General features: G+C 47.3%; 1 protein-coding gene across 1 annotated transcript in view; it reads left to right on the forward strand.

Annotated features, from left to right (window-relative positions):
- Positions 1–3,223: 3,223 nt before the first annotated feature.
- The window catches only part of LOC128411600 (uncharacterized), a 40,310-nt gene continuing 22,337 nt past the window's right edge, over positions 3,224–21,196 (forward strand). The window contains exons 1-4 of the mRNA XM_053384038.1: positions 3,224–3,621; positions 12,148–12,315; positions 14,312–14,372; positions 18,844–18,911. Of these exons, the coding sequence (XP_053240013.1) occupies positions 3,224–3,621; positions 12,148–12,315; positions 14,312–14,372; positions 18,844–18,911 (695 nt within the window). The remainder of the gene's footprint in view (positions 3,622–12,147; positions 12,316–14,311; positions 14,373–18,843; positions 18,912–21,196) is intronic.

The raw sequence follows: 21,196 nt of genomic DNA on the forward strand, positions 1-21,196 counted from the left end.
TCGAGAATCGAGGTCCCACTGTTCCAGCACAGACACCCTATCAGAAAAAGGTGGCAACTTCTTGCCTTGCAGGGGGTTGGACTAGATGATCCTTGGGTTCCCTTCCAACTCTGCCGTTCTACGATTCTATGATCTGTCGGCAGAGAGGATTTATACAGAACGCCAAGGAAGGCATTGGAGCAAGTAGGTAGGAGACAAGACTGCCCCTTCAGTTTTATTATTATTATTTACCATATTTTTCGCTCTATAGGACACACTTTTCCCCCTCCAAAAATGAAGGGGAAATGTGTGTGCGTCCTATGGGGCGAATGCAGGCTCCTTGGCTTCAGCGATAGCAACGGGAAGCCTCCGAAGCCTGCGCTCCGGAGGCTTCGCATTGCTTTTGCTGAAGCCAGGAGAGTCTGGTCTTTGAGGCTGGTGGTGGGGGAAAGCAGCGCTTCTCCCCACCGCCAACCCCACAAGCTCGGTCGAAAAGCCCGCAGGAGCTGCACGCTCTTTAAAGGATGCGCGGCTCCTGTGGGCTTTTGCGGGAGATGGGGGAATTCCCCCACCTCCCATAATAGCAGGGAGAAGGTCTGGGAGAAGCGCATAGGCTGCGTGCAGCCTGTCCGCTGCTCCCAGAGCTGGGGGGGGGAAATCATATTTCCCCCCTTGATTTCCCCCTCTGAAAACTAGGTGCGCCCTATGGTCAGGTGCGCCCTATAGAGCGAAAAATACGGTACTGACCCTGCTCCTAGCAGAAGGCCTATCACTCACTGCATCTCTTGCAAGAGGCAAATACTGGCCTCGCCTCACGGCTGAATACCTGCGGCTGCTTGAAGAAAATGCACTTTTTGCACACAAATTCCTCTGGAAGGCGAATGCATTTCAATTTGCTTCCACAAAGCTTACCTGGAGGTACTGAATTTTATTATTACGGTCACAGACCAGTTCCAGATCACTTACAATATCAGAAAAATCATAAAACACAACAAGAATACATTGAGTTGCAATTGGGTTTTACAGAGACAATTCAGATTTAACAGCAGTTAAGAATATACATTAAATCTTGCTCACTAAAATATAACCTAAAATCTAAAACCTTTATCATTTTGGTAGTACAGCTTGTTCCCTAAGTTTTATGGCAGTCGCAGAGAATTTGGCCACCCTGAGCGTGATCTCTAGATCCTTGTCCTCTACCAGGAATTTTAGACATTGGAGTTCGGACCCATCTACCTGGAGGTAAGACAATGTCCAATCATTAGTGTGCATTCTTCCTGATTTATTTGAGGGGAGGTTGCACACTGATGGACACTCATTGAGTTGCTTGTACAATGGCTATGTGTTTCCCTGCTAATAATTTGTTCGTTCCAGACCTTTCAGAGCATCCACCTGTCGTTTTCGTAGCTACAGAAAGCCCATTTTTTTTAAAAAAAGAAGCGGATTTCTTGCCCCAGGCTGACAGAGTGTTGGGCTTTAATCATGCAAACCTAAATTTCCAGTGTGCAATTATTATTATTCATTGCATTTGCATTTCCAATGAACTCAAGGCTGCCTCCAGGGTTTTCCCTCTCCTCCATTTCATAGAATCCTAGAATCCTAGAATCCTAGAATCCTAGAATCCTAGAATCATAGAGTTGGAAGAGACCACAAGGGCCATCGAGTCCAACCCCCTGCCAAGCAGGAAACACCATCAGAGCACTCCTGACATATGGTTGTCAAGCCTCTGCTTAAAGACCTCCAAAGAAGGAGACTCCACCACACTCCTTGGCAGCAAATTCCACTGTCGAGCAGCTCTTACTGTCAGGAAGTTCTTCCTAATGTTTAGGTGGAATCTTCTTTCTTGTAGTTTGGATCCATTGCTCCGTGTCCGCTTCTCTGGAGCAGCAGAAAACAACCTTTCTCCCTCCTCTATGTGACATCCTTTTATATATTTGAACATGGCTATCATATCACCCCTTAACCTCCATTTAATTCTCACAACACGCCTGTGAGGCAGGTTAGGCTGACAGGCAGTAATTGGCCATGGGACACCCAGGGAGCTTCACAGCCGAGTGGAGATTCGAACCCTGATCTCCTAGGTCCCAGTCTGACACTCTAACCACTATGCCACACCGTCTCTCTTGTGTCCCATTTGAGTTGCACCTGCAATATGCTGGCCGTCTGCTGGTGACCTTCAGAATCATAAATGGGAAACTGAAATAAGCCGCAGCCCTAAGTATTCTTAAAAGTTTATTTTGGCAAAATCAAAGAAGTCAAATGCAAGGGACAAAGTTCCCCCTCCTCCAAAGTGAGCTTTGTCCCTTCCATGTCTGCCTGTGGTCAGCTGCTAAAGGCCTGCAAAACAGGCAAAACCCCAAGAGGGCCTGGGGACATCCAAGACGCAATAAATAGTAGGGTAAATAAACACGGCGCATTTTCAAAAAGCAGCTGGGGTTTACTGGGAAACTGCCTTGATTCCAGTTAGGGATGAATCTGAGATTCAGCTGGCGTTTTAAGGGCGATCCTACCCTAATCTGCACTTTCTGAAACTTTGCAAACCCAGGCACAGCCACCCATCAAAATTCACATATCTCTGAATTTTGCAATGCAGAACAACAATAGCAGAAGGAATAAATGTATCAAAAAAACAGAAGGGGAAGTTGGGGCAAGTCCTTGGGGTGGGAGGGCGGGAGAGATTTGTTGTTGTTTTTTGTTTTTGCTTTTTTCCATTATGTGATGTCATTATGTTGACTGAATATAAAATTGTAAAATCTAATTTAAAAATATATTTTTTTAAAAAAATGAATTTTGCAATGCAGCTCTCCTGCCGAGTAACATGCAACTTTTTCAAAAGGGTACTTGCTGGAGCAAAGTGTGCATAAAAATGCATATGTTAGTGAAACCAGCATGCACCGTATTGTTTATTTTTATCTACTTCGTAAGATTTATATGCCTCTTGATTGCAAAAAAGCCCCCCCCCCAAAGTTTATGAAAGAGATAAAACGATAAGGAAAAATAACAGCAATAATTTAAAACTTTCCGAAATAACAGCCAACTAAAAGCAGATCAAAATCCGCACCAGCTTTCTAAACATCCCAGCAGGCTTGTTGAAACACAAATGCTTTGAGGCAAAATTGCTTTGCGAAATGTGTGCAGCTGGGAGAAATTTGCACTAGAATGCTGACAAAGTTTCACAAGGAACTTGGAAATAAATAAATCACGAACTGGTGTGAAACTGAACTCAGGAAACAGAAAATAAGAAATGAAGAGAAGCCGAAATTTGTCAGATCTGCCCATCCACCTTCAGTCCCGGGAAAGGGATTCCCTGCAGCAGCTCTTAGTCCTTTCTGACTTTCACCGGTTCCCTTTTGCAGAAGGTGATTTTTGTTTCCTGGTAAGGCAGGAGAAATTCCACCTGTGGCTCTTTTCACCTTTCTGCAGACAAGGCAGGTGGATCTTGGAGCGGCTCTGGGTAGATGCAACCAGGAAGTCGCAGCCGCCTTGCCTGGACAAGCAGCCAGCCAGCCGCCCACACTCCTGCTCAGAGTTTGCGCCAAGGAGCTCCGGAGCCCTTCCTTGCCCTGCCGAGAATGGGCCCTTTCCTGCGCTAGGGGGGCGAGCGGCACACTTTAGCCTGGAGGACTCGGCTGCTTTCTCAAGGTGAGTGCTGCTGGTTGTCATTTTCCACCTGCACGGAGGGAGCAGAAAATTGGTTTTGGCTGGAATGAATGAGACAGAGCTGGCAAGCCCAGAGATTTGGCCTCTCCCTACAGATCTGGCTGGGTGGCGATGAAGAGACACTCTGTGCATGCCCAGGGCTGGTTTGTTTTCTTCATCTCCTCCTCCTCCTCCTCCTCCTCAGGGTGCTCTTTCCTGTCCTGTTTTTACCTGGTGTGTTGTTCTGATAAGACAGGAACATCCCTGCTCTTCCTCCTTAGCTGATAAAATCATGGCTGTGTCTTCCGGCACATTCACACTATTGTCGCTGCCTTGAACTGAGTCAGAGCGCTGCTCCATCGAGCTCAGTATTCTGAGACTGGCAACAGCAGCTCTTCAGGTTTCAGGGTCACTGCCAGCCTTACCTGGATAACCCAGGGATCAGACTGGGACGTTCTCCATGCAAGGATGCTTTTTGTTGTTTAGTCGTTTAGTCGTGTCCGACTCTTCGTGACCCCCTGGACCAGAGCACACCAGGCACTCCTGTCTTCCACTGCCTCCCGCAGTTTGGTCAAACTCATGCTGGTCTCTTCGAGAACACTGTCCCACCATCTCGTCCTCTGTTGTCCCCTTCTCCTTGTGCCCTCCATCTTTCCCAACACCAGGGTCTTTTCCAGGGAGTCTTCTCTTCTCATGAGGTGGCCAAAGTCTTGGAGCCTCAGGTTCAGGATCTGTCCTTCCAGTGAGCACTCAGGGCTGATTTCCTTCAGAATGGATAGGTTTGATCTTCTTGCAGTCCATGGGACTCTCAAGAGTCTCCTCCAGCACCAGAATTCAAAAGCATCCATTCTTCGGCGATCAGCCTTCTTTATGGTCCACCCCCCACAAAAATGCCAGGGCTACTCTTGCAATAAGAACTCTCCCGTGGGAACAGATCAAAAGCCCATTGAGTTCGGCATCCTCTTTCCTACATCAGCCAACGAGATGCCTCCACAATCTTGAGGTGCGGCTGTGAATTCGAAAGTTTCGCTTTGGCTTCTGATTCACCCAGGACCCAGCCTTTGACAAACATGGTGTTTCAGACAGCAGTGCCCATCAACCCCAGGCAGCAGGTGGGTCTATGCTTGTAGCCAGTGGCTCATCTTGTGGCAGGCAGTTCCACATGGTGTCCCCCCCGCCAATTTTTTAAACTGATTTTACAAATTACAACCAAATTATTGCCAAATTAATGCAGTTTTATTTGAGTGGCTTCCCACTCGCCGTTGTCGATGTGTCCTTCGCTTTCGATGTTACCGCGCCGAATATTTTAAATTACCTCCAATTCCACATGTTCCCCACGTGTGACGTTTCTCACACTTAAATAGCGTTCTGTCTTAGAAAATGTCCAGTCATCCCACTCCGACAGGTTGTCTGCCCTCTCAACCAGGGACATACGCAGCGTATATGAATCTCAAGTACCTCTTGCGGCTTGCAGCTGGCACCCTCGTCGTATTGTTTTACATCATAGATAGCAACTGGGACAGAACTGCTTGGTGCAACATTAAGGCAGATCTGGTTCAGATTTGGAGCTCTCCTGGAGCAGAGACACAAGTGGATAACATAGGGAGGTGGAAGCGAGACAGTCCTTGCTGGCTGCATAGCAATTTCTCTCCTGGCGCTGCGATTAGAGAAGCAAATTGCGCCTCGTCTAATTTCCATCTCTCTTTATTAATCCCTCCAAACCTGGTGGGCAGTGGGGGGAAAGGAGCACACTGAGAGCATCCAATAACACGTTAGTGAGATAATTTAATGTAATTTCCTGCCTCTCAGGCAAGGCTTGGCATTCCAACTGAGGCCTTGGAGCTGGGAAGAAGTCTTCACCTTCAATCGTCCCCAAATAAGAGGGGCAAAGGACACAGGTGGGCCCAGGGCTGTCTTAAGCATATGCGGCACCGGGGTGCAAAGAACTGCCTAGCTCCCCTGGACTCAACTCTTGGGCCCCGGACTCTTGGCCTGGCGCCCCTGAGAGCACAGCGCCCAGGTGCCCCGCACCCCTAGTGGCTATGGATAAGACGGCCCTGGGTGGGCCTCTTTTCGGCCAGCAGTCGCTAAGGCCACCTCATTCTTTGATCTGCCCCATGCGTTCTGTCCACACATGAGCCAGTGTGGCCTAGTGGTTAGAGTGTTGAACAAGGACCTGGGAGACCAGGGTTCAAATCCTCTCTCAGCCACAAAGCTGAGTAGGTGAACTTGGGCCAGTCGCTCACTCTCAGCCTAACCTATCTCACAGAGCTGTTGTGAAAGGTGAGGTATAAATTCAATAAACAAGTAAATAGAAAGGAAAATATCATAATGTTGCTGTCCAGTCCATGGCACAATTGCACTTGGAATACTGTGTACAGTTGTGGTTGTTGCACCTAAAATACAACAACAACAACAATACTATTGTAGAGCAGGGTAAGGTTCAGGAGAGGGCAACTGAAATGGCCAAAAGGATGGAGCAAGTCCTCTAGTGGGAAAGGCAGCAGCATTTGGGGGGCTTTTTATTTCAGGAAAAAATGGTACATAAAAGGAGGGACGAGATTAGTTCATAAAATTATGCACGGCCCAGAGAATGTGCATAGGAAAGTTTTCCTCCTCTCCGTCATAAAGCTGGAATGTTGGAAGGTACAAGACAAAATAAAGGACTTCTTCATGGAGTGCAGAGTTAAACTGTGGAACTCCCTGCCACAGTGATGCCCACCAACCCAGATGGCTTTAGAAGAGGATTAGACAAGTTCATGGAGGAGGAGAGGGCTCTCTGTGGTTACTGGTCACAACGGCTATTTTCTCCCTCCACTGTTGGAAGCTGAAAGGTGCTTGCTAGCAATTAGAGGTGAGGAGAGCTCTGCTGTTGCACCCAAGTCCTGCCTGCGGACTTCCCATGGACACCTGGCTAGCTGCCGTGAGAATAGGATGCTGGACTAGAGAATCGGTCTCTTGTTATAATAATATAATAATTTATTATTTATACCCCACCCATCTGGCTGGGTTCCCCCCAGCCACTCTGGGCAGCTTCCAACAGAACACTAAAATACAATAACCTATTAAACATTAAAAGCTTCCCTAAACAGGGCTGCCTTCAGATGTCTTTTAAAAGTCTGGTAGTTGTTCTTCTCTTTGACATCTGGTGGGAGGGCGTTCCACAGGGCGGGCGCCACCACTGAGAAGGCCCTGCACCTGGATCCGTGTAACTTGGCTTCTCGCAGGGAGGGAACCGCCAGAAGGCCCTCGGAGCTGGACCTCAGTGTCTGGGCAGAATGATGGGGGTGGAGACGCTCCTTCAGGTATACAGTACCAATGCCATTTAGGGCTCTAAAGGTCAGCACCAACACTTTGAATTGTGCTCGGAAACGTACTGGGAGCCAATTTGGTCTTTCAAGACTGGTGTTATGTGGTCTCGGCAGCCGCTCCCAGTCACCAGCCTAGCTGCCGCATTCTGGATTGTTATGTCTTTATAGGGCGAAGCACAGATAGGAGGGATTTAACAAGAGTTGGAAGGGATTCTAAGATCCATCCAGTTGATCTAGTAGGAGATGTTTCTCCTTGCAGGGTGAAGTTTGACATTCTGTAGGGAAGTACAGGGCCGCTTAATTTGTGACCCTTTGACTAATGGGCTTTTCCAACTCCTGGCAGCAGGGAGCTGTGGCCAATCCCGGATGCTGTCCCTGTGTGAGATGCGCAGCCATAATGCATTGACTGTGTGCACACATAGAGCCTTTTGCACCACTAAAAACACATAACATGTGACGTGGACCCAGGGAACAGAGCGAATTGCAGGGCAATCCTATTCATCATATGTGAATGTGAATCCTGATTAATTCTTTGCAGCTTACTCACAAGGGCAGCCTTAGTCAGCTTAGGAAACACTAATAATAATAATAATAATAATAATAATAATAATAATAATAATAATAATTTATTTATACCCCGCCCATCTGCCTGGGTTTCCCCAGCCACTCTGGGCGACTTCCAACAAAATATTAAAATACAATAGTCTGTTAAACATTAAAAGCTTCCCTAAACAGGGCTGCCTTCAGATGTCTTCTAAAAGTCTGGTAGTTGTTTCTCTCTTTGACATCTGGTGGGAGGGCGTTCCACAGGGCGGGTGACACTACCGAGAAGGCCCTCTGCCTGGTTCCCTGTAACTTGGCTTCTCGCAGCGAGGGAACTGCCAGAAGCCCCTCAGCGCTGGACCTCAGTGTCTGAGCAGAATGATGGGTTCTTTTTGATGTAGGCAGTGGCATGAAATACTAGCTAACTGAGAAACCCTGAGGTCAGTGTTTGGGTACAGCACAGGAGATAAAAGCAGAAGGCAGAGTGAGGATCCACTCTGATGCTATTCCTTTCCCCATTTTGCTTTGGGTATAAATCCATAAACCTGCTGACAGGCTGCTGAGTGGTCATTTTGCACTTGGTTGCCTGGGCTGAATTTCCTTGCACTGTCTTGGGCTCTTGGTTCATCTAGCTCTGTTGCCTACACTGGCCGACAGAATCACAGAACTATAGAGTTGTGAGGGACCCTCAAGGAGCATCTAGTCCAACCCTCTGTGATGCAGGGATGACAGCCAAAGGATCTCTGACAGCTAGAAGATACGTTCAAAAATACAATAATAGTTTTGACTCTGTGCTAGCATTCGAGTGATAAAGGAAGTAAAAGGAGGCGGATAACAATGAAGGATTTATTATGTTTTCAGAATGTATTGGAAAATTTATATAGAAAGGTTTATTGTTTTGTGTACATTCGATTGTAAGATAAAACATATGCGAAGGGACTTGACAGGAAGTCAAAATTGAAAAGATTTTGTAAGATAAAAGGGGAAAAATATTTACTTTCATTATTATCAATTTTTGTGTGTGTGTGTCTGTACATATGTGTTTTTTTGTATGGAATGTTTGGGAGGAAATAAGACGGTAAATAACAAATAAACTAAATATTGATGTATGTAATTTTTATTTCTCGGTTGTGTTTGGTGCTAGTGTGGTTGTGGTGTTTTTTGTAACATGGAATCGTTCAATAAAAATTATTATTATTAAAAAAAAGGGATCCCTGGCAGCTGGCCAACCAACCTCTGCTTAAAAACCTCGCAGGAAGGAGAGCCCTCCACTAATCCATCAGATTCCTCTCTTTCGCCTCTTCACCCTTTTCTTCCTTTCCGACACCGGCATTTGTTTGCCAGCCAGCCAGAACTGGGAGTGACAATCAACAAGCCAAGGCTGCTCAGCTGCAGATCACACATTGCTCCCTTGGGCTCACCCAAACCGGATAGTCCTGTTTGTCGTTTGCAGGAGACGCCTCTTGGGTGACTTCAAATACAGCCTCTTCTTCCTGGTGGGTCCCTGAGCTGGACTCCTCTCAGTCCCAGGAGGAATAAAGGACATCTCTCTCTTTTTTTAAGGGACACGGGTGGCACTGTGGGTTAAACCACAGAGCCTAGGACTTGCCGATCAGAAGGTCGGCGGTTCGAATCCCCATGACGGGGTGAGCTCCCGTTGCTCGGTCCCTGCTCCTGCCAACCTAGCCGTTCGAAAGCACGTCCAAGTGCAAGTAGATAAATAGGTACCGCTCCGGCGGGAAGGTAAACGGCATTTCCATGCGCTGCTCTGGTTCGACAGAAGCGGCTTAGTCATGCTGGCCACATGACCTGGAAGCTGTATGCCGGCTCCCTCAGCCAGTAAAGCAAGATGAGCGCCGCAATCCCAGTCGGCCACGACTGGACCTAATGTTCAGGGGTCCCTTTACCTTACCTCTCTCTTTTTAAAAGCAATCACAATCTCCCAAGGATGCCTGCTGGCCATAATGCTTTGCATCTGTGCCTCTTCCTCCTCGCCTCTGTTATTCATCCAGCGCTCCTTTTCCTAATCTCCGGTCATCTCTGAAGAAGCATGAGCAGGCAGCCAGGGCTTTCGTTCATCTGTTTCTTCCAGGGACATGTGTCAGGGTCATAGGATGGACGGGCGGAGAGGGAGAGAGAAAGCGAGAGTGGGGTGTCCAGTTTAAAAGTCCCACTTGGACGTTGGCTCTCCAGCACTCATAGAGTCCTAGAATTGCAATTCTAATAATAATAATAATAATAATAATAATAATAATAATAATAATATAACAACAACAACAATTTATTATTTGTACCCCGCCCATCTGGCTGGGTTTCCCCAGCCACTCTGGGCAGCTTCCAACAAAGATTAAAAATACACTAAAATGTCACGCATTAAAAACTTCCCTGAACAGGGCTGCCTTCAGATGTCTTCTGAATGTCAGGTAGTTGTTTATCTCTTTGACATCTGCTGGGAGGGCGTTCCACAGGGCGGGCGCCACTACCGAGAAGGCCCTCTGCCTGGTTCCCTGTAACTTGGCTTCTCGCAATGAGGGAACCGCCAGAAGGCCCTCGGTGCTGGACCTCAGTGTCCGGTCAGAACGATGGGGGTGGAGACGCTCCTTCAGATATACTGGACCGAGGCCATTTAGGGCTTTAAAGGTCAGCACCAACACTTTGAATTGTGCTCGGAAACGTACTGGGAGCCAATGTAGGTCTTTCAAGACCGGTGTTATGTGGTCTTGGCGGCCGCTCCCAGTCACCAGTCTAGCTGCCACATTCTGGATTAGTTGTAGTTTCCAGGTCACCTTCAACATGCCCAGTTTATAGGTCCCACTTGGACACTGGCTCTCCAGCCCTCATAGAATCCTAGAATTGCAATTCCAAGGCTGCTGTGGCTGACATCTTTGAATGTTGTCAACAAGGATGCTGTTAGATTCCTCTTGAAAGTCAATAAACTGGGAGACAGAAGCACCACACTCACCCTGCTATATTCAAACCTTTTAGCTGCAGATGCCTTTGATGGAATGGGGTTCTCCACCACTGAGCCATTATGGGCCAGCAGACAGCCAGTAGGGTGTTGAGTGTTGGGCTGTGACCAGGAAGAGACAGGGTCTCACTTGATCCTGAAGCCCCCTGGATCTTGGGGGCCAGTCCCAACGCTTCTCAGTCTAACCAACTGACTTCGTAGGGTTGTTGTGTGAATGAAATGAGGAGGGGAAGAACCACATACACTGCCTTGTGCTCCTTGTAGAAAAAGTTGGCACATCAATTCAAATAAAATAAAATTTGCGCAGATTTAAAACCTTCTGTTGGCCTGTGCTTTATAGAACACCCTCCCACCAGATGTCAAAGAGAAAAACAACTACAGTGGTACCTCGGGTTATGGACGCTTCAGGTTACATACTCTGCTAACCCAGAAATAATACTTCGGGTTAAAAACTTTGCTTCAGGGTGAGAACAGAATTCGTGCAGCGGCAGCGGGAGGCCCTATTGGCTAAAGTGGTACCTCAGGTTAAGAACAGTTTCAAGTTAAGAGCGGACCTCCAGAACAAATTAAGTTCTTAACCCAAGGTACCACTGTACCAGACTTTTAGAAGACATCTGAAGGCAGCCCTGTTTAGGGAAATTTTTAATGTTTAATAGACTATTGTATTTTAATATTCTGTTGGAAGCTGCCCAGAGTGGCTGGGGAAACCTAGCCAGATGGGTGAGGAATTGTTGTTGTTGTTGAGTCGTTTAGTCGTGTCCGACTCTTTGTGACCCCCTGGACCAGAGCACACCAGGCACTCCTGTCTTCCACTGCCTCCCGCAGTTTGGTCAAACTCATGCTGGTAGCTTTGAGAACACTATCCAACCATCTCGTCCTCCGTCGTCCCCTTCTCCTTGTGCCCTCCATCTTTCCCAACATCAGGGTCTTTTCCAGGGAGTCTTCTCTTCTCATGAGGTGGCCAAAGTATTGGAGCCTCAGCTTCAGGATCTGTCCTTCCAGTGAGCACTCAGGGCTGATTTTCTTAAGAATGGATAGGTCTGATCTTCTTGCAGTCCATGGGACTCTCCAGAGTCTCCTCCAGCACCAGAATTCAAAAGCATCAATTCTTCAGTGATCAGCCTTCTTTATGGTCCAGCTCTCACTTCCATACATCACTACTGGGAAAACCATAACTTTAACTATACGGACCTTTGTTGGCAAGGTGATGTCTCTACTTTTTAAAATGCTGTCTAGGTTTGTCATTGCTTGGGCAAGGTATAAATAATAAATTATTATTATTATTATTATTATTATTATTATTATTATTATTATTACAGCCATTATATTCCTGCCTATTGATATGTAGCAACTGCCTTTAGCTGTTCTCTTTCCGGTGCCTCCTAACAGCAATCTTGTTCAGGCAAGCCCACCCAGATCCTTAGAAAGCTGGTGTGGTTTTAATCTGTTTTAGCATTTTGACTTTTTATGTTTCGGAGTACGCTTCTAAACCTTTCTTGTGATACGATAGACGATAATCTTTATTGTCGTTGTCCCATACAGAACAACGAAATTGAAAACATCTACACCAGACATTCAAAAACCATATATATTTTTTGTAAACCTTGAAGGCTTTTTGCTTGCTTGTTGTATTTTTGCAACCGAGCGGTATATAAATTTTATCAAACGGATGAAAGAAACAAACCATTCCTCTCTTTCCCCTCTCAGTTTCGCTTCCCTCCTTTACCGCGAGTGTATGGCTCCTTCGCTGGAAGAGAAGACAGAGACTGCAACCTCTCCCAGGCCCCCGCCTGCCCCCCATGTGTGGGGCTTGGGGGCTGTGGCTTCCGTTGCCCCCCTTATCTTGCTGCTGCTGCTCTGCTTCCCCTTCAAAAGGTAGGTGGCAGCTTTGGGGTGTCACAGGTAGGCTGTGTTCAGGGTCCTGGGACATTTAGGAGAACCTGGACGCAGGAGAGGGTTGTCCCTCCAGGCCAGCGTGTCCTGCAACTGACAGCATGTCATTGATGCAGTAATAGTGGATTAGTTGTGGAACAACAACAACAACAACAACAACATTTTATTTATATCCCGCCCTCCCCAGCCGAAGCCGGGCTCAGAGCAGCTAACAACAGTAAAAATAACACAGTTTACATAAAATCACAATCAATTAATTAAAATATATTCTAAAATCAATTCATTCTAAAATCAGTTCAGAGTCAAATTCATGGCAACCATTGGGCTAGAGTTCTGTGAGGATTACAGAAGGAGGGGGTCAGGCTGTGCCTTGGCCAAAGGCCTGGTGGAACAGCTCTGTCTTGCAGGCCCTGTGGAAAGATGTCAAGTCCCGCAGGGCCCTAGTCTCTTGTGACAGAGCGTTCCACCAGATCGGGGCCACGGCCGAAAAAGCCCTGGCTCTGGTTGAGGCCAGCCTAACCTCCCTGTGGCCTGGGACCTCCAAGATGTTTTTGTTTGAAGACCGTAAGGTCCTCCTTGGGACATACCAGGAGAGGCGGTCCCGTAGGTACGAGGGTCCTGGGCCGTATAGGGCTTTAAAGGTTAAAACCAGCACCTTAAACCTGGTCCTGTACTCCACCGGGAGCCAGTGCAGCTGGTATAGCACCGGGTGAATGTGATCCCGCGGCAAGGACCCCGTAAGGCATTCTGCACCCGCTGGAGTTTCTGGGTCAGTCTCAAGGGCAGCCCCATGTAGAGCGAGTTACAATAATCCAGTCTGGAGGTGACCGTCGCGTGGATCACAGTGGCTAGGTCAGGGCGAGAGAGGTAAGGAGCCAAATGCTTAGCTTGGCGGAGATGAAAAAATGCCGCCTTTGTTATAGCTGTAATCTGGACCATCCGCACATCATTCTGGTTTAATAGTTGTTCAACGGTGCCTCCCCGGTGTTAACACATTCTCGCCACAACAAAGGCAGGATCCCACCCACTTATCAGCATACGTGATATGAAGAGGTACAGGATTTCATCAGGAATCCACGGGGCACGCTTTAACTGGAAACAAAGCAAAGTCCAAACTTCGAGGGGTTAACTACAGTCCCCAGTTACAGGTTTTAAATGTGCATTGGATGGGATGATGGGATTTAAATGTATAGTGTAGATCACAGAATCATAGAATTGTAGGAAGGTAGCCCATCTAGCTCAGGGTTTCCCAAACGTGGGTCTTCAGCTGTTATTCGGCTATGATTCCCTTCATCCCTTGCCGCTGGTCCTGCTAGCTAGCTAGGGATGATGGGAGTTGTAGTCCAACAATAGCTGGAGACTCAGGTTTGGGAAACTCTGATCTGGGCTAACCTCCTGCAATGTGGGAAAGTATCAACTAAAGCAGCAGTTCTCAACCTGTGGGTCCCCAGATGTTGTTGGACTACAACTCCCATCATCCCTGAGCTCTGGCTTTGCTAGCTAGGGGTGATGGGAGTTGTAGTTCAACAACATCTGGGGACCCACAGGTTGAGAAGGGCTTAACTAAAGGATCCAAGACAGATGGCCATCCAGTCTCTGCTTAAAAACCTCCCCAGCTTCTTCAACCGTTCCTCATCAGGCTTGGTTTTCAGACCCTTGATCTCCCTGCTCTGCACATATTCAATATCCTTCTTAAACTGGGGTTCCCAGAACTGGACGCAGAACTAACCTGGGGTCTGACCAAATTTGCGGCTTCTGCTGCCTCTGATTTGGCAGTCTTGAGTGAAGTTTCTAGTGAATTTGTATGGGCAACTTGGCCACTTACCCAGATGCTGGATAGCCCAAGAGACTTCCTGAGTCGTGCTTTGATCTCAGGGCCTCAGGGTCTGAACCATGTTTTCGATGGCATCGCAAGGAGCATGCAGTAAATCTCTTGACTGAAAAGCCGAGCAAATGTCTCTCTCTCTCTCTGTTGCAGGAAAAAACGGCAATTATCAACCCGAACTTTTAAGAGGGACCCATCAGATCTCATCAGCGTGGTGAGTCCTTCCAGTGTCTGTCGCTAGGGGAGGTTTGGAAACGCCAGCCAGATGCTGCCCACATCCTAAGGCAGCCTTTGCCAACCCGGCACCCTTCAGAAGTTCTGAGCTAGAACTCCCACCAGCCCTAGGCAGTAGCGCTTTGACCGTTTCCTTCCCCGTGATGCTTGCGGCTGATTGGAGATTTGGCCGCCAAATATTTGGAGGGTGCCATGTTGGGAAAGCATGGGAAGCCAGCTGGCATTTGTGACCAGCATGGCGGCAAGACTCTGAGGCCCCCCCAGCAGTTATGCCTTTGATCTCTTAAATCCAACACCGGGGGGGGGGGTGTCTCCAGAATTTTAAGGCACATTTGGTTTCCGAGCACAATTCAAAGTGTTGGTGCTGACCTTTAAAGCCCTAAATGGCCTCGTCCTGTATACCTGAAGGAGCGTCTCCACCCCCATCGTTCTGCCCAGAAACTGAGGTCCAGCGCCAAGGGCCTTCTGGCGGTTCCCTCACTGCAAGAAGTGAGGTTACAGGGATCCAGGCAGAGGGCCTTCTCGGTGGTGGCACCCGCCCTGTGGAACGCCCTCCCACCAGAGATAAACAACTACCAGACTTTTAGAAAACATCTGAAGGCAGCCCTGTTTAGGGAAGCTTTTAATGTTTGATGTATTACGGTATTTTGATATTTTGTTGGAAGCCGCCCAGAGTGGCTGGGGAAGCCCGGCCAGATGGTCGGGGTATAAATAATAAATTATTATTATTATTATTATTATTATTATTATTATTATTATTATAATATTTGAGTGAATGCCATGGATGTCAACCCTCCTGGTCACGTTTCTCTCTCGCCTCTCCCCCCCCACAATCTCTCCTCCCCCCAGACAACTTGGAGATTTTATCATTTTATTCTACAGTCGTACCTTGGTTCTTGATCGGAATCTGTTCCAGAAGTCAGTTCGACTTCTGAAAACGTTCAAAAACCAAGGCGCAGCTTCCGATTGGCTGCAGCCATTTTCTACATTCAGTCGGAAGCCGCGGAAGCCGAGTCAGACATTTGGCTTCCGAAAAACGTTCGCAAACCGGGAGCCAAGACGTTTGAGTCACAAGCTGTTTGAGAGCCAAGGTGCAACTGTATTTGTTTGAGTCAGCCATTTAGAAGTTTTATTCCTTTATAAGAAAGCACATAAAAGTTGCAGTCCTCAAGGCACCCAGGTTCCAAGGTGCACAGGGCTTCAAAGGTCAGAACCAGCATCCTGACTTTTTGCTTAGAAACAGGCTAGCAGACCTGTTTTCTTTTTCCCTTTTCGGGTCTCTTCTCCTCTAGCCACGTGTCTGTGAATTTGAGTTGTTTGGTACTCCTGCGCTGTCTCTTAATCAGTTTTTTAAGCTGCCTGTGAGCTTTGGAGGAGTCGGGAATACAAAACAAATAAGAATGTGTGCCTTTCTGCTGCTCCTTTGATAAACTGGACAGGTAAATTATTAACTCTTAGAGTCAACCTAGATGCTGCACGCGGCTTGCAATCTGTGACCTTAACTACAGTATTTTAAAAACAGCAATTGCCAGTGTTGTTGGGGTGTGTGTGTTTGTGTGTGTAACCCTAGCATGCAGTTAGGGGATTTTAACCAATAGGGACCCCCTTTAGGGTCCCAATTCAGACACGTGGCTATTTATTCTGGCAGTTTTCATACTGGAAAAAGAGAAGTCCACTTAATGGAAACTTCCTACCTAGTTAATTTGCCAGCATTAAGGCCTTAAGTGTGCAGTTATGTGTGTGTGTGTGTGTATATATATATATATATATATATATATATATATATACACACACCCATATACAACTTTAACCTAGATGGAGAGTGCAGAGTATTCACATCCTAAGAGGGTCTTGTTGCTTCCACTGCTGCAGCCTCCAGTTCCAAGAGACCCCAAACATTACGTCTGCGGCGCTAAACAAACTAAAGAAACTCCAGCGGGTGCAGAATGCCGTGGCGAGACTCCTTACAGGGTCTTCACCACGGGATCACATTCACCCAGTCCTATACCAGCTGCACTGGCTCCCGGTGGAGTACAGGATCAGGTTTAAGGTGCTGGTTTTAACCTTTAAAGCCCTATACAGCCTAGGACCCTTGTACCTACGGGACCGCCTCTCCTGGTATGTCCCACGGAGGACCTTACGGTCTTCAAACAAAAACGTCTTGGAGGTCCCAGGCCACAGGGAGGTTAGGCTGGCCTCAACCAGAGCAGGGCTTTTTTGGCCGTGGCTCTGATCTGGTGGAACGCTCTGTCACAAGAGACTAGGGCCCTGTAGGACTTGACATCTTGACACGACTAAACAACAACAACAGTTTGTCCAACTATGTTCTCCACCCTGTACTCAAGGCCTGGAAAAAGTTTGGGAACCACGGATCTAACTCACTATTCTCTATTGCAGGGGGTTCTTAACCTGTGGTCCATGGCCCCCCCGGGATTCCGTGGGCTTCAGGGGGTCCTTGAAGGAAATCAGTCCCCAGTGCATTAAAATAAACATGCGTTCAACATTTGTGTGTGCATGTGCACACTTTTTTCTGCCTAGCGGCTTCGTAGCCTCCATTGTGTTCCCAAAGGGGCCTGTGACCCCAAAAAGGTTAAGAGCCACTGGTATGCCCTGGCTGGCAGCAGATATATTAAGTTAGTTCTTGGTATGAGCTTTCGTGTGCATGCACACTTCTTCAGATACACTGAAACAGAAGTTGCCAGATCCTTCTATATAGTGAGAAGGTGGGGAGGGGTATTACTCAGAAGGGTGGTGGGAATGGGTGATTGGCAGATAGCTGTGATGAGCCTGTTGACGACTCTTAACGACTGCAATAGGTCTTACAGGAAAAAGCAAGGGGTGAGAAGGAATTTCAGAAATAGACTGGAAAGAGAAGCTGCTGAATTGCAACTCATTACCAAACTTAAAACCATGGAGAGACCTGGTCTGAACAAAGACATTGGATTCTTATCTCATTATACACGACAAAGCCATTTTTCACCTTCTTTTTCCTGTAAGACCTATTGCAGTCGTTAAGAGTCGTCAACAGGCTCATCACAGCTATCTGCCAATCACCCATTCCCACCACCCTTCTGAGTAATACCCCTCCCCACCTTCTCACTATATAGAAGGATCTGGCAACTTCTGTTTCAGTGTATCTGAAGAAGTGTGCATGCACACGAAAGCTCATACCAAGAACTAACTTACTTGGTCTTTAAGGTGCTACTGGAAGGAAAAAATATTTTTTTTTTTTTACTATGGCAAACCAACACGGCTACCTTTCTGTAGCAGATATATTGTGTTCGAAACATGGGGTGTTGTCCCAGATATCAGTCATCGAACCTGGGACTTTCTATACGCAAAGCAGATGCTCTTCCCGTGAGACCCGTTCCCAAGGCATTAGAAGGCGTAGTTCTTCTCCCACGTGCCTCCTCCCAGTGGTAAATGGGTCGGCTCCTCTGGTTCCTGCGTTCCTCAGAAAGGCATGTTGAAGCTGGCGTTTGCCACTAAGTGGCAGCATATACTCAGCTCTGTGGTTTACCGTTCCTTTTGCTTGTGATTAAGAACAGGCCAGGCCAGACCAGCCAGATGCCTTTAAAATACACACACACCAAGCCCAAGATGCATATAGGAAACTTATAAGTTTGTGCTGTTTGTGGGTGGCACCCAGTTGTATACTGCCAAATGCAGCTTGCAGAGTTCAGTTTGGACCTGGGCTTTTGCACAAAGAACCCACTTTCCCCAAAGCTTTTTTGTGCACTAGAAAGAGTAAGATAACAATTGCTTGGCGTGAAGCCTTGCAATCACGTACAATCATAGAATTGTAGTGCTGGAAGGGGCCCCGGGGGTCAAAAGTGCAAACAAACCAGGGCACCAGAGTGGCAAAGGATCAGATGCGGTGTGTTTTCCAGGAAGTAACAGAGCAAGAAATGTACCCATCTCATTTTTAGGTGTCTGTCTCTTCTTATGGCGCAAAGCTATCCCACTCCACAAACATCTAAAGAGCCAATTGCACAGAATGGTGATAAGTGAATGTTTGGTTAACAGCACAGCTTAAATGAAGGCTGGGCAGTCTGATTTAGGGAACAACTCGCTTTCTCCTGGCAAATTTGGGCTCCAGGCTCATTACCCCCTCAGCCTCTTCCTTTTGCACCAGAAGGAGAAGGCAAGCACCCCTGAAATGGCCCTGGGAACAGCTGCTGCGCTTTGGAGCTCCAGTTCTGACTGAGCATCCTTTGTTTTTTGCTCCAGAGCCTTCCCCACAAAAACCTGCTCTTTAAAGCTGAATTGGAGCAAACAGCAGTCCGAGGAAAACTCTTTCTGCCATGAAGGAAGTCCAGGTGTATTTTGTCTGATGCAGCCAAAGGAAACCCACTTTCAGCAGGATGTTTATAGCACTGCGTCTTGATTTGCCAGAGGTGTCACCTTATCCTTCAACTTTTTAAATTTTTCTTTCATTCCTTCTTATGCAGACGAGACTGGAAGACCGGCCGAGGCCAGCTGAGAAGACCTTTGAAGATGGAGAGTTGCACAACAGTAAGTGGGCAGTACGAGAGGGGATTTCTCCATGCTTGAAATGTGCCGTTTATAAGAGTGACATGTTAGCAAGTCGTCTTTCTGCAATAGATTCCAAGGGAATCCCTTAAATCAAGTAAATCAACACAGTGGAACCTTCGTTCTCGAACTTAATCCATTCTGGAAGTCTGTTCAACTCACAAAACGTTCGAAAACCAAGGCGCGGCTTCCGATTGGTGCAGGCGCCCTGGAAACAATAGCCTACAGCCACATTGGATGTTCGGCTTCTGAAAAAAAACTTTCAAAAACCGGAACACTTACTTCCAGGTTTTCGGAGATCGGGAGCTGATTTGTTCGTCAACTAAGCCGTTCGAGAACCAAGGTTCCACTGTATTCAACGATCCATTGGAATATAATAGTAAAGTAAACAGTACAATTACATATCTTCAAATAATAAATAGTTTGCACTTAGCAATTACAACAATTACTAAACTGTAATCAATAAAAATAATGGTAAGTCACAATGTATAAAACCACAAAACCATGTGACAGGATCAAATTGAGAAACAAGGACACTATCTATCTATCTATCTATCTATCTATCTATCTATCTATCTATCCCTGAACTCCTCTTTTCTCTCCCGGCTGCTTCTTGTCGTTGTTGTTTAGTCATTTAGTCGTGTCCGACTCTTCGTGACCCATGTACCAGAGCACGCCATCTCGTCCTCTGTCGTCCCCTTCTCCTTGTGCCCTCCATCTTTCCCAACATCAGGGTCTTTTCCAGGGAGTCTTCTCTTCTCATGAGGTGGCCAAAGTCTTGGAGCCTCAGCTTCACGATCTGTCCTTCCAGTGAGCACTCAGGGCTGATTTCCTTCCGAATGGAGAGGTTTGATCTTCTTGCAGTCCATGGGACTCTCCAGAGTCTCCTCCAGCACCAGAATTCAAAAGCATCCATTCTTCGGCGATCAGCCTTCTTTATGGTCCAGCTCTCACTTCCATATATCACTACTGGGAAGACCATAGCTTTAACTATACGGACCTTTGTCGGCAAGGCGATGTCTCTGCTTTTTGAGATGCTGTCTAGATTTAGTCATTGCTTTTCTCCCAGGAAGGTAGTGTGGTTAGCCGTACTCATAGAATGATAGAGTTGGAAGGGACCCTGACAATCATCTAGTCCAGGCACTTCCAACTCCAAAGAGACTGCGATCTGCTTTCTACTGCTTCTAGTGAGAGCCAGTGTGGTGTAGTGGTTAAGAGCGGTAGACTCGTAATCTGGCGAACTGGGTTCGCTTCCCCTCTCCTCCACATGCAGCTGCTGGGTGACCTTGGGCCAGTCACACGTCTCTGAAGTCTCTCAGCCCCACTCACCTCACAGAGTGTTTGTTGTGAGGGAGGAAGGGAAAGGAGAATGTGAACCGCTTTGAGACTCCTTTGGGTAGTGATGGAGTGGGATATCAAATCCAAACTCTTCTTCTTCTCTTCTTCTCTTCAAGTCATGGTCTGGGAAAGGCTTCTCGGGCTGGATGTTGGCGCAAGACAGGTGGCGAAAGCCTTTCTCATCCGCAGGAGCGTGAGAAAGTGTTTTGCTTGACACCCCCCAGCCCGTCCCTCCACACCATTGGCCGGGAACTCAGGGCAGCCGGCAGCAAAGGGGAAAGCTCTCTTTCCTGTTGGAACAATAGCCTCCCATCTGCAAATAGCTTGAGGCCTTGCAGGCAAACGGTGCGCCTGTTTCTGCACACACATGTGCTTCCCTTCCAGTCCTGGAGTCGGTGTCTGAGGCAGCGGCTTCTCAGCTTTCAGAAAGTGAAAGCTCTTTCGGTTCAGCCTCCAGACTCGTTAGCTTCGCCTACGATTACGCGGAGAAAACAAAGGCCTCTGCTTCAATGCTCCCAATAGCTCAGATAATATTCTTTGCTGCGTACTGACAGCAAATGCACCAGGGTGTTCCATATCACAAGTCTCGATGGCAGAGGGCAGATTTTCCCACAGATTTGCTCCGCTTATAGAGCCTAATCAGGGCATCTCCTGTTTAAACCTGATATAGATAATGTTTGCTGAACCTAAGCTCTCAACTGAAACTCAGTGTAGACTCTTTCAGGTGAACTTTGCTAAACCTGAGCTGCTGCGCCGCCTTCTATTTTGATCAGGCAGCTCAGGTTTTGCAAGACTTCATTGTTTCAGCAAGGCTGCAGTTTTCAGCAGACTTACTTGTCCAATGCAACTCTGCAGGACTCTCTGAGTAAACATGCAAAGGGGCCATATTGTAAGGGGCTAAGGGCTTATCGCCACTTCCTCTTATCCCGCTGC

Source organism: Podarcis raffonei, chromosome 3, assembly GCF_027172205.1.
Source record: "Podarcis raffonei isolate rPodRaf1 chromosome 3, rPodRaf1.pri, whole genome shotgun sequence".
In the NCBI taxonomy this organism is placed as follows: domain Eukaryota; kingdom Metazoa; phylum Chordata; class Lepidosauria; order Squamata; family Lacertidae; genus Podarcis; species Podarcis raffonei.